This window comes from Suillus bovinus, assembly GCF_016758785.1.
Source record: "Suillus bovinus strain UH-Sbo-P2 chromosome Unknown EDB93scaffold_23, whole genome shotgun sequence".
Classification (NCBI taxonomy): Eukaryota; Fungi; Basidiomycota; class Agaricomycetes; order Boletales; family Suillaceae; genus Suillus; species Suillus bovinus.
The window spans coordinates 269,167-281,517 of NW_024542079.1; the positions used below are offsets into that span (position 1 = coordinate 269,167).

Here is a 12,351-nt window from a genome sequence, read left to right on the forward strand (position 1 = left end):
TATATAAGTAGTAGACATTGAGTAGACAATATAATAATTATTCATTTTAGGGGGCATCATGTTTGCAGGATAAACATTGACTGTTTTTCATTCCCAACACTTAAATAGACGAGGATAATGTGTAGGGTGTAGAAAGGCAACCCCAATAAAAATTCTGAGGAGACGCTAAGGAGGAAGCAATATAGGAGTGCTAAGCATTACGGAGCAAAATCTGAGCAACAACTTCAGAATTTCTTGAAGATTGACAGCAACTAAGACTTCTCACCTTCCTCGTTGAGTAACGATTCTTCTTCTAAACAAGCTGTCACATAATCCGATATCACCAATCGGCGTCGTTTAGGTCTAAGTTTTGCCTCAGTCGTGTATGTAAGGTTGTATATGAGCACGTACCTCGAGGTACGCTGTATGAGCGTCAGTCGACGCGAGTCGTCTCGCTTGTCCAAGACAACATGCGTGAGCTTTGGGTCGTCGAGTGCAACTACCTTTCCACCATTCTCCTGAATGCTTCTTGAAACATGGTCGAAGCTTAAAATGATCAAATTCGATATCAGGGAAATGATACTCGGTAGTCTAAAGGAAAACTCACGTGGTGGAGATCTCCTGTTCATACTTCGTTTTTACCGACATGCCGTTTGACCGTGCATTGCCTGGCGTGTCAAGGTAAAAGCAACTACCACTGACAGTGAGAACTGATAGCCTGGAAGACAAGAGGCCTACAGATGTCTGAATATTTCTGTTGCGTCGTATTCCCTCGCTTGGTCGTCTTCCCCCATTACCACGCCCTGATGTCATTGTAACAAGAGGACACATGAATGACGAAACCCTTACCTGTGACTGTGAATGAAGCGTGGTGTTTGACTGTCAGAACAACCAATGAATAATAGTTATGCCATACAATCAAATCACGCACGTTCTCGTCGAGAGGCTTGACCACGGGACTATAGGACGCTTGGAGCCACTCATTATCATCTTCCTCTTTGACATCATCGTTGTTCGAATCCGCATCAGACTCATCCTCCGTTTCACTGTCTTCTGGAACGGCAAGCTTGGCGTCGACTTGAAACCAGTCCGCGAGTTCAGAATCAACTTCCTCAGTTTCTTCGAGTTTCGGCTCGAAGCCTTCCGGGGTGATTGGCATTTTCAAACTCGCGTCTTCCTGTACAACTCCGTCAGACATTTCTTGCTCCTCGTCAGTGTCCAGCTGACGATAATCGTCGGATTCTTGACGTGCTAGGGTGGCGTGAAAGAAGTACCTAAAACAAGAGTGATCCTCTGTAGAGACAACGAGTACTGCAATACCTACTTCTTTTTGAGAGGAACGAGCTCTCCCCGACGTATACAATCCGCGATCCACTGAGGCTTGATGATGTCAACATTGTCCTTATCAATTAACAGCTTGATGTCGTAAGCTGCGAGATTGCGATCAGTCCCTCGGGGTAGTCGAAAGATCGGTGCATAAATACTGACGCGTAGTCGTCCCTCCATAAATGACTGTAATAGGCTGTTTGGATGTAACGACCTGCACGCAGCTACCCCCATATGTATGGATCCTGAGGCGAACTCAGATCTAGAAGATTTTTCGGGGATAATCCTGTCTCACAATTTCATCAGTTCTTGACGGTCTTGATTGCCTGTTCGCGACTTTGGGTCTGAAGATACCACTTATAATCAAGGTCACCGTTGATCGAACGCCAGGCAGTAGGCAAGACTCACTGAATCTCATATCCTCAAAGAGGTCTGACTCAATCTCGACTGTACGTAGATTAGGTCCTTGATATTGTGGTAGGACAGTTGCCTGAGAAATGCTCAGACAACAATAGCACGAAAGACCCTAAACACGCTTGCCTTCTTTGTCATTGTCTTTCGCTTCTTCTTGGACATGCTACTAAGGATTAACTTAAGTATTAGCGAGACCATTGACCACTCACCCAGCATCACTTTCCATCTTTCTTTTACGTTCGGAACGCATGCTCTCCAGAACAGCTGATACGGGTCAGGCCCCGTACCAATGGAATACAAAGGCACGCACCTGATGCAGTCATGCAATCTGCAATGCACAGGTCATCGCGAATTGACAAAGCTCGAGGAAACCTCATTGTAACGCCCAAATGATATTGATCTATTTCGCATGGCACATAAGCGAGATAACGCGATCAAAATTATCGCCTGCTACCTGAAGTCGTGATCTCAGCTGCCTTGACCTTCAGTATGAACGAACTGACAATCATGCCGTCAGCCTGTGCGAGCGGGTGAAGTGTGGGACATACTCCTCTGGTTCCAGATACAAATCACCTTTATCTTCGTACGTCTTTTTTGCAGTTTGTAGAAATTCTGGGGGATGTTTTGGATCCCATACTTTCCAAGGTTTTTGTCTGAGCCAGACATAGTCTGCAAATGACAAGCCTGTGCCCACTCTGACAAAGGTACTGTACCTAGTGTCCAGTGATTTTTATACATCAGACACTACATCCATTGCAAGACTTACTTCTGTTCTTCATCATCTTCTGGGCGCCGATCGTCGAGGACTGCGCAGATGAGTGTCGAGACACCTCCTGAACGTTTCCCAGTGCCGTAATTGCCAGCTACATTGTGGTTTGTATGATAAAGAAACGCAATAAACTTATCGACTCACCGACTACTAACACGTCCACGGTCTCGCCCATATTGTCCTGAAAGTACTGTGAGCGTAGATGTAACGATGTGCCTCAGCCGATTTACCATATATTCAGGCTTGACCTTGATCCAATCCTTGTTTCTTCCATTTAAAATGTACTCGGAGTCGGGATGTTTGATCACGAGGCCTTCCCCTCTTGACGCCATGACTTCATCCATCTTCTGCCGAACATCTTTGGCGGTCTTGCCTTCGAACTCTGCTGTAAATTCAATGCGGCCCGGTATCTCTCTGATGCATGCGCGCAAGTTACGTTTGCGGAACTTGAGTGACTTCTGGTGGAGGGACATGCCATTGAGGTAGAGGAGGTCAAAAACCTTGACTGGATTGAAGTGAGGATTACTGCAAAATTTAAAACAGTGGGTACATACAGCATGGCCTGGGATTGTGCTCCTTCTTTGATTTGTCTGAGAGGTATCATAAGCACTTAGACAAATGACTAACTGAAGACACCAACCAAGTGCAGCCGTCTTCAAGGTACCAAATGGCAAGTTACGTTCAGAAACGGGGTCCCAGACTAACATTTCTCCATCGAGAATGATGCTACAAGATAACTTCAATTATAAACGAATGAAATTTAGAGATAGGCTCAACTCATCTATCCGCTCATCAAACGCAGAGTCGATAAAAGGAGTCAAACTGCCCTGCCCAACATGCTGTCCGTACAAGTAAGTGTAATTTTTTCCTTTCCTATATTAAGGGTCAAGTCAGGTCATTGGTACACACGACAATGCCTACCTCGAACAGTAAAAGTATTCATTTCCGCGCTTGTGCAGCTGCATGCGCTCGCCATCAAGTTTCTCTTCGATGATGAATTTATGACCTTGCATTTCTTTCACCGAATCCTCGATCTTATGGATCGATCTTTTGCACAGCATCGGCGCAAATGCACGGAACAATTGAATGGATTTATCCTATGTCATATCAGCTCTGAAAGCTTCAATGAATAGGAAAAGTTATACCTCAGCATTTAACCTCCTCGAAAGATCCCATAGCTCCCAAGCAACCTTCTTGAGGTCCGAACATATGTTGAATAGATCTTGTGCATCTGGATGGAACACACCAAAAACGGTTGTTTCTTTCACAGAAATAACCATGTCTTGGAAAGTTAATAGATGATTGGAGCCATGGATACAAGAGAACATGCCTTTCAAAATTATACGTACAATCCACCGCTGTTCCTCAGCAGTAGCACGATTGTAAATACGCTGCAGAATTCTGGACTGAACGTCCCTGTGCGCTGTTGTTAGCCATAGAGCATGTCAAATATCATCGTGCGTACTGCTTGCCAATGTTCTTGGACAAATCATCCAGAATTTCGTTCAAATCATGGACTGATAGGCTTCCCTCGACGACCGAAGATCTCTTACTCACAACCTCGTACAAAACTGTGGGAAAGTCGCCAGAGCTTTTCTAAAGGAAAACTCAACGGATCTGCTGAAGTCACGTAATACAATATACAAACATTTTTTTCGGTGGGCTTCTTCCAGTTGAGCAAGCGGATCGCATCTGGATCTCTTATGCCGAGTGGGATCAGCTTGATGTAGGTCTTCGCGAGGTTCTTCTCCTTCAGGCCATACACAGCGCGCTCACGGTCTTTCTGCTCACACTTTCAGCTTACCCGAATGATTTTGCAAAGTAACAGCAAACATGCCTGTGGAAGCACCAGGCGGAGAACGGGATAAAGATCATGCCCAATTTCTTCTCTCCAATGCTGACGCCACAGATGTGTCAGGACTGGTTTTGTTCGTAGACAAAGACATACGTTGAACCAGACATCCAAAAGTCGTCGTCTTCGTTCAGGCTTTCTTTCTGTCGATAATTTCTCAAATAGCCCAGCTAGCACTGAAAAGGGAGCACTGCCATTGTTTTGCGGGGGAGGTGGGTAAACTGTAATTTCTTCATCGTGAATCGGTCCTGGTGAACCTGGAGGCGATGTTGGTGCAGGCGTGGGCTGCATCATTTCGTATAAAATTAAGAAAGGAGAGATATTGCTCTTGGTTGTAATAGTGCTTCGAAATCTTTAGAGAGTTCAACAAGAATGTTAAAACGCGTGACTTGAACTAATGAGCGTGTTATTTGTTGCTGTTGGGCCACTCTTTCGTTGCCCAAGAATCTCTGTCAGCCTCCCAATACTCTTCTTCTTGACTGACAACTATGGACGACGACGACTGTCCGAGGCTTCCACGGCGGAATCGTACCGAAGACGATCCAAAGATGATTGGACTATGGAAGGTCGGCAGGACTATCGGCAAGGGAAGCTCAGGTATCTATTTGGGTTGCTGCAAACCTATGCGCTTTCACTGATCCCAACTAGGCCGCGTGAGGATCGCACGACATTCAAAAACAGGACAATATGCCGCAGTAAAGATTGTATCGAAAAACATTCTCATGAACTCTATCACCAAGCTCGTCGACTCCGCGGAGCATATGCTTCTCAGCATCGAGCGCGAAATCGTGATCATGAAGCTCATCGACCATCCAAACATAATGCGCCTTTACGACGTGTGGGAGACCTCAAGCGATCTCTATCTTATTCTTGAGTACGTAGAGGGTGGCGAGCTCTTCGATTATCTGTGTAACAAGGGGCGGCTATCCACCTTCGAAGCATTGGGATATTTCCAGCAGATCATCTCTGCAATCGACTATTGTCATCGACTCAACATTGCACATCGAGATCTGAAGCCTGAGAATCTTCTCATGGATCAAAACAAGAATATCAAGGTCGCAGACTTTGGTATGGCAGCTTGGCAGGCTAGGTCCAAAAACGGATTACTTCAGACAGCTTGTGGGAGCCCTCATTATGCGGCCCCGGAAGTCATCATGGGGAAGGAGTACAATGGACGCGCTTCTGATATCTGGTCTTGTGGCGTGATTCTATTTGCCTTGCTTGTGGGACGCCTTCCATTCGATGATGAGGACCTACCAACACTGCTGGATAAAGTCAAGTTGGGAAAGTTTGATATGCCAGCTGGGATCGATCTCTTGGCCAAGGATCTTATCACGAAGATGCTGCAGAAGGACGTTATGAAGCGTATCACCATACCTGAAATTCTCATTCACCCGTTCTACCTTTCAAAAAAGCCAAAATCTGTCGACGCGAGCACGCCGAGACTCATTGATATAGCAAGACCTCTTTCTGATCTTGAAGAAATTGATCAAGATATCCTCGCGAACCTCCGCACGCTTTGGCACGATACATCCGAGCAGGACATCAAAGCTAGCCTCAAGAGCTCTGAGCCAAACTGGCAGAAAGGTGTTTACCGACTGCTCACCAATTATCGCGACAAACACTTGGAAAATTACGATGAGGAAGATGAGATGGTGCACAGGAATACGCGTAGGAAGAAATCAACCGGAAATGACCCTCAGGGCATGACCAGGACTGCATCCAAAACACCCTACCTGGCACGCGCGCCTTCATTTCTTCCCCCTCGCGCAGCTCCTCCGACCCCGCGTAGGGCAGCTGGTCGAACGCTTCACAGTGATGATAGAGACTACATACAGCTAGGCGCTCCCCGTATAACTCTCTGTTCGCCGACACCACCACGTCCAGGGGCTGACGTCCGCTCTCCTTTATCATCATATATAACATCCCTAGCATCACCTTCATCGCCCACGCCTGGTTCTACAAATTTGCCCGTGATTGAAATCCCGGAGCTCAAGGATAATAAGATGCAGCATTTCTTCCAGCAAATTGTAGAGCATCTTAATGCAATGGAGGCGCGCACTGCAGACACACCCCGTCTTGATCCTAGCAAAACCTCAGCTCTACCCACGCCCGTAAACATCGAATTTGGCAAGCGTCAGAAAGGCAACGCTGTGCAGACCAGAAACTATTCATCGCAACAGGAGATCATATCCGACGCAGATATGAGTCGCGAACGACGAAGCCAGTTCGGAGATGTTCACAAGGAGAATATTTCTCTCAGTGTTAGTGGACCCGGAATCGTCAAGAAGTCGTCTCTGCGGACCAACGATGCTGACAGACGGCCTGCGCTCCGTGTACAAATCGTTGAGCCACCGCCCAACAAGCTACGCAAGAAGGGCGGTGGCGACACCCCGGCCGCCGTCTCACCCGCGTTTTCTGATAGCTCATTCACTCTTCCCGCAACACCACGACGGCGTTGGCTTGATAGTGTTTTCAAGTTCAAGCCAGTAAAATACCACCTTCTGTCCACTCACGACGGGTTCACATCACGTGAGGAGTGCCGTCGAATGTTAGTGAACATGGGCGTTCGCGTAATCCTCACGCATGCGGAGCATTCAGGTGTACTCAAGTGCAGAACAGATGAGACGAAGGATCCATCTGGATTTTTTCCAGCGTTGAAGTCGGTGCGATTTCGCGTGGAGGTGCAGAGGCCGACGCCTGTGCAAATCACTGCTGGATATCAGATCGCCCTACACTTGATACTGGAGAGGGGCGCATTGTCAAGCTTCCAGGTGATTTATCAAAGGCTGAAAAGGAACTGGGAACTGGACATTCCACGAATGCTGATGACACCAAATAGTCCACTTTTCACGCTCACAGAAACCGAGATGGGAGGGTACGAGTTTAGCGAGAGGTTGGTGTACGCTGATTAGGTTGCTGGTACGATCTATAAGACATACAAAATTTTATAGTAGATACCGCCCATACTGGTATTCAAATTTTGTGCCTTGGCTATGAGAGTGGACCATCCATCGTCATCATCGTACTTGCAAACTGTGATGGTGGTTCAATGAGGAGTGTGTCATCACGATCAGTGACCATGACTTCATCGATGGCTTGCGGAAGAACTGATTCTTTGAGGGAATGGTGTTCCCCTTGCCTTGATACGACTGCAGACGTAGGATCTACACTGCTGATTCGGATGAAACGTAGGATTCGGATGTAAGCGACTTCCGTCTGATCCCATTTGCGGAATAGCTCAACGGTAGCTTCATGTGTAAGATCGGGCACATCTGCGCAATACGATCAACAAGGTATACCAGTATAACAATCAATCTTACCTATTCCTGTGCGGTATTGTTCTGATTCACGGAGTTTGATCTCCTCCAGCTTCAACTCCTTAGTACTTTTTGGTCGGCCCTTGCGGCGAGCATTTCTCTCCTGCTCAAGCTCATCGTTGTGGCGTGTTAACCATACATTACTAATAATAAAATGTAGCTCTTCGAGGGAGAGCGTGCCTTCTGGAGGTATTGCATGATAGAAAAATCCGTATACATCGGCTGAGATTCACCGCATGAGAAGATAGGATCAATACAACACGGGATACACACCCTGGGCAGAGTGCTTCTTTGTTCGCTTTGATGCTGCGTCTGCGAGTTTTGCATTTCGCAGTTGCACCCGGCTCAGCTGACCAGCCTTGCGGGAGTCTGGGTGAAAGACTTTTTCTTTCTTTGGCCTCGAGGTGCCTTTGGGTGCTTTGGAGGGAGCCATGGAGGTGGTAGTACTGCAGACTCTTTCGCAGGTGAGCATGCAAGATAATAATATCTATTGATTTCCTTTCTGGGATAAACAAACTTGTCTTTGGAAGTGCTCCCTCACCGTGACTGCTAGGAGACCCGTAAGTCAAATTTTCTCATCTAGTCATAGCGGTAGATCTAAATGATCTCCAAACAGGCATTGACCCCATGTCGTCTAAAGAGGCAGACAGAATTAGTGCTGCCCAGCAGACCCTTGACAGTGTGTTATTAAAGTTGCACATGCGCCGTATTGCAACCTCATGAGTGCGGTTCACAGCCCTCTACGAGATCTCCCAGCTGCTTAATACACAGCTTGATAAGGAGACGCTCGCGACATGTGTGGGCATGATTGAGAGTGGTGTCAACCCAGAGGCCCTTGCAGTATGCTGATATCCGAGTGATCTAGAAGCAATTTTATGACTGACAATCACACATGCAGGCTGTTATCCAGGAACTGCGTCGTGAAGCAGCTACCGCACAGAACGTACACTCTGACGTGCGTTGAATTGTTAGTATGAGCATGCAAAAGTTCTCATATCCCGGATGGCCGTCGGGTCCGAGTGCATGTACCAGATCTTTTTTTTATCGCGGTTGTCAATCAAGCAGAGTCTCCAGAGCAGTTGTGCCACATATAACCAATTGAACTCGCCCTTCGAGTAGTCACAGGGCTTGATATGTAACTTTGACTTTGTTCTGAACCTACCTGTCTTGTAGACTTGCAAGAACACGTTTGAGCCAGTTTGAACTCAGTTTGATGTGACATGCCGTTGCTGCCGTGCCAAAGAGCTTTGGCAAGCGTTAAATTTATACCACCGCAAGGCAACTTCGGCCACTCTTCTTACTAGTGGCCTTCATCATCAACCTCCTCGACGTCCTAGCACTGTTCACGACGTCTGGGCTACCTTACTGACACTCTTTTTCTTCTTGACACCCGCTTCCCCAGGCATGCAGCCTTCACAGTTGGAGATTCAGCGCGAGGTCGAGGCTTTGCGAGACATAAGGCGGCGTTCTACAGCACAAGGCGGTCCAGGTGCCCTTATTCTTGATCCTGATCTTCCGAACCCATCGTCTCCAACTTCACCAACATCCAGCTACTGGACTGCCACTGCGCCCCAGCAGTTACCAGATGGTGACTCGAGCAGCAGCTCTCACGAAGGAAGCTCTAGCTCAGAGGAACGAAGCGTGGGCTTAGATGATCCTTTTCATCTTTTCTGGGTGCCAGCTCGTTATCATCCCGAAATCGACCCGGGCCAGTTTAGCGCTTTTCTCAAGGAACACGCACGTACTCCACCCTCAGATGGCGCTGGACTTCTTCGATCAGGTTCTTTGAGCATCCCTTCCACAGGTTTGGGACGGAAACGTTCAATGCTCAGCAGGCAGTACAAACCATCAGAGAATGACCAGGCTGAGGACGAGGATGAGAAGATTGTCCCTTCGCGACCAAATCGCACACCTCTCGCAAATGCACCACAGCTTACTATCAGCGACTTACAAAGGCTGGAAACACTGGCAGAAGAGGCCTCAAAGAGTGACGATTCTACAAAACTTAGGAACGTGCTCAGGCGAAGTTTAAGCCTTAATGTGTCACCTTCAGGTCAGTATGCAGAATAACTTCCGGTTGTCCTTAACATCTGCTCAAGACCCTTGTCTTCAGCCATGGACAGGATGGACGACATCCCTGACATGCCAGATGAGGCCGATGCACCTATCATCGTTCCTCCTCCTGGCCTGATTCTTCGCCGAGCTGCGCGCACTAAGATTCGCAAGACCACCTTACCTGGTGATGGTGGTGGCCATCGGTTTGGGTCCGGACGCAGGCCTCGTGCTGCCACACAGGCAGAACCACGTACTTCCAGTGACCTGTCTTCCAGTGATCATGTCTCGTCAAGTGATCACGGTGATGTCACAGAAACAGGTAGACGACCTCGTGCCCTTTCTAACGAAAGCATAACAAGTGATGGCCATACTTCACAAACTGACGTGCTCATAGATGAAACACTCATCCTCGAAGCATACCTTTGTGATGTACCTGATAATGAAGCTCCTTCAATCTTATCGCTAAACTCCGATCCCCCATTATTATCATTTTCCCCAGCACATGACGAGCCTCCACCGACCCAAACAGAACCTAGCCCGGACACTTCCACCAATTCGATAGTTTTGCATCATCCTCAGCCCCAGAGACTTACTCTGACAGGCCCTTCTGAAGAGTCGTCTCGAACGCCATCCCCCGATGCATCTACCTTAGCATCTACCGAAGCTATTGCGGCATCTGGATTCCCCCAAAAGGCCCCAAGCCCCATGCCGAAGAAGGATAAGGACCGCAAGGGGCTGTTCAAGTGGGGCAGTGACAAAGGCGGGAAGAAGAACGGCAAGGATAGGGAACGCGAGAAGGAAGTGCAGCGAGTGGAAAAGGATAAGGAGGGCGGGTTCTTCGGGTCCTTTTTCAGCAGCAAGAAAAAGGGCGACGAGCAGGCATCTCAGCCGCATCAATACGGGTCTGGGCGAGAGGCCGCTACTGCCTTGCTCGGCCAGTCAAAATCCTCAAAACAGTACGTTCCTTCGCCATCACCACAGCTGCCAGGCGGGCAGGGCACGTACGCTCGATATCCCATCCATGTGGAGCGTGCGATCTATAGACTAAGCCATATCAAGCTGGCAAATCCTCGAAGGCCGCTGTACGAGCAGGTTCTCATCAGCAATCTGATGTTCTGGTATCTCGGTGTCATCAACAAGACGCAGAACCCCGCGGCGACTCCTGTGGCGCAAAATCAGTCAGCTGCTGCCGCCCCGACCACGTCCAATCCTGACAATGAACAGGTAGAAAGAGTGAGTGAATGTCGAGAAGCGGAAGAGAGGCAGAGGGTTGAGAATGAGCGGCTTGAGAGAGATAGGGAGATTGAGCGTGAAAGAGAGCTTCAACTTCAGCAGCAGCAGCAGCAACCACAGAAAAAGGAGTCTTCAAGGAGAGGCGCTCTTACAAAACCCCAGAGTGGATCGCAAGGAGCTCGAAGGGTTGCCGAAATGCCAATCAAGGGTCCCCAATACGAGATGCAGCATAGAGAAATGGAGCAACAGTACAATGGAACCAGCTACGGATATGGTTCCTCGTCTCCGACGCCACTTGGTGGCGGTCCACCGAGGATGCAGCGACAGTCAAATCCGCCAGTCCATTCGCCCCAGATTGTCCAGCCACAGTCGACAAATTACATATACCCCGGGTACTCGGGGCCTGGAACGGCAGATCAACAACAGTCTCCACCTGACACCATGCAGCCTACTGAGTCATGGACTTCGACATCCAATTCTGGAGCTCCGCCCCTGTCACGTACGCGATTAACTCCGTCACCCCCTCCTAATCATGCTCCAAGTAATACTTCTCAGCAAGCTCCTGCACGCCGTTCGCGATCTCCTCCAGCCCAAAATCATAACAGATACTCTCCGAATGCGTCACCTGCTGCCACTAACCGTGTTCAAGCCACCCGGGCCACAACACGTTCATTATCTGCGACTGCGACTACGGGTGCCATTTCTCCAGTCCTCCCCGCTGAAGCAAAGACCAGGAAGGTGACCAGTGCTCATGCTGTTATGTCAACGCCACACAACAGAAGACCAAGAGCACATGCAGAACCTCCACTTCCGCCTCGCACAGAGCGGGGCGAGGAGGAAGACGTTCCCCTAGCAGTGTGGCAACAACAACGCCGAAAATGATCGCTAACTGGTTAATGTGAGTGCAGGTATCTTTGGTTGATACATGATCTTTCGCTGACGATATCATTAATAAGTTTGACCAAATTCGCTCTTCTGCCTCCCACTTGCTAGTTGCTTTTATATCTCCCTGAGCTTGTAAACCTGACGATGGTCCTAGTCATGTAAGACCTATCATGTTCAGGATATTCTTGGGATAAGTCGTTTACCCATTGGACAATTTACCATACAGTACTACTGCTTTATTACCCCAGCATTACGTTGTATTTGCGTCGTTCAGCAGAAGGACCGCGGCATCTTCCTGCTTATACTTTCGTTGTATTCACAGTGGACTCGTAATCAAGGATCTATCTGAATTTGGACGATAGTAGTTCTTTTTGAAGTCGCTTTCTCGGCGCAAGGGTACTTTTCAATACGCTCAATGTGAGAAGATGTGCCTGTGATATCGGCCCGGCGTGACTGTACTTACTACTTAGTCGTCGCATGATCAGGTCGTTAACTTTCAGCGATCTCAATGCGTGAGG

The 12,351-nt window shown here is 48.3% G+C and overlaps 5 protein-coding genes across 5 annotated transcripts; 3 read left to right on the forward strand and 2 right to left on the reverse strand.

The window, feature by feature from the left end:
* Positions 1 to 197: 197 nt before the first annotated feature.
* Positions 198 to 4,634, reverse strand: EDB93DRAFT_1249865 (ATP dependent DNA ligase domain-containing protein; the record flags this gene model as incomplete). Its single annotated transcript, XM_041452917.1, has 28 exons — positions 198 to 211; positions 266 to 342; positions 391 to 525; positions 587 to 670; positions 718 to 782; positions 829 to 858; positions 911 to 1,253; positions 1,304 to 1,409; positions 1,468 to 1,550; positions 1,601 to 1,661; positions 1,714 to 1,795; positions 1,840 to 1,882; positions 1,929 to 1,983; positions 2,030 to 2,119; positions 2,174 to 2,217; positions 2,268 to 2,432; positions 2,486 to 2,582; positions 2,633 to 2,669; positions 2,719 to 2,993; positions 3,043 to 3,078; positions 3,129 to 3,214; positions 3,266 to 3,361; positions 3,410 to 3,585; positions 3,634 to 3,904; positions 3,954 to 4,084; positions 4,137 to 4,267; positions 4,322 to 4,385; positions 4,437 to 4,634. The coding sequence occupies 28 exons, from the start codon at positions 4,632 to 4,634 to the stop codon at positions 198 to 200; spliced, it is 3,075 nt and encodes a 1,024-aa protein (XP_041308321.1).
* Positions 4,635 to 4,828: 194 nt separating this feature from the next.
* EDB93DRAFT_1249866 (Pkinase-domain-containing protein) lies at positions 4,829 to 7,255 on the forward strand (the record flags this gene model as incomplete). The annotated part of the gene is made up of 2 exons (XM_041452918.1): positions 4,829 to 4,937; positions 4,989 to 7,255. 2 exons carry the CDS (start codon positions 4,829 to 4,831, stop codon positions 7,253 to 7,255), a joined length of 2,376 nt encoding a protein of 791 aa, XP_041308322.1.
* Positions 7,256 to 7,334: 79 nt separating this feature from the next.
* EDB93DRAFT_1084409 (uncharacterized protein) lies at positions 7,335 to 8,093 on the reverse strand (the record flags this gene model as incomplete). Its single annotated transcript, XM_041445832.1, has 3 exons — positions 7,335 to 7,615; positions 7,664 to 7,882; positions 7,934 to 8,093. 3 exons carry the CDS (start codon positions 8,091 to 8,093, stop codon positions 7,335 to 7,337), a joined length of 660 nt encoding a protein of 219 aa, XP_041308323.1.
* Positions 8,094 to 8,149: 56 nt separating this feature from the next.
* EDB93DRAFT_1142682 (mitotic-spindle organizing gamma-tubulin ring associated-domain-containing protein) lies at positions 8,150 to 8,868 on the forward strand. The gene is made up of 4 exons (XM_041449351.1): positions 8,150 to 8,220; positions 8,277 to 8,339; positions 8,397 to 8,500; positions 8,559 to 8,868. Exons 2-4 carry the CDS (start codon positions 8,288 to 8,290, stop codon positions 8,622 to 8,624), a joined length of 222 nt encoding a protein of 73 aa, XP_041308324.1. The 5' UTR covers positions 8,150 to 8,220; positions 8,277 to 8,287; the 3' UTR covers positions 8,625 to 8,868.
* A 196-nt stretch (positions 8,869 to 9,064) lies between these two features.
* EDB93DRAFT_1084148 (uncharacterized protein) lies at positions 9,065 to 11,830 on the forward strand (the record flags this gene model as incomplete). Its single annotated transcript, XM_041445812.1, has 2 exons — positions 9,065 to 9,713; positions 9,774 to 11,830. The coding sequence occupies 2 exons, from the start codon at positions 9,065 to 9,067 to the stop codon at positions 11,828 to 11,830; spliced, it is 2,706 nt and encodes a 901-aa protein (XP_041308325.1).
* Between the last annotated feature and the right edge of the window lie 521 nt (positions 11,831 to 12,351).

Excerpts from the sequence above, each read along its gene's own strand:
- EDB93DRAFT_1142682 (XM_041449351.1), top strand. The coding sequence starts at position 8,288 with ATGTCGTCTAAAGAGGCAGACAGAATTAGTGCTGCCCAGCAGACCCTT. Across the intron at positions 8,340-8,396 it reads TGCCCAGCAGACCCTTGACA|CCCTCTACGAGATCTCCCAG; the intron begins GTGTGTTATTAA and ends TGCGGTTCACAG. Across the intron at positions 8,501-8,558 it reads TCAACCCAGAGGCCCTTGCA|GCTGTTATCCAGGAACTGCG; the intron begins GTATGCTGATAT and ends TCACACATGCAG.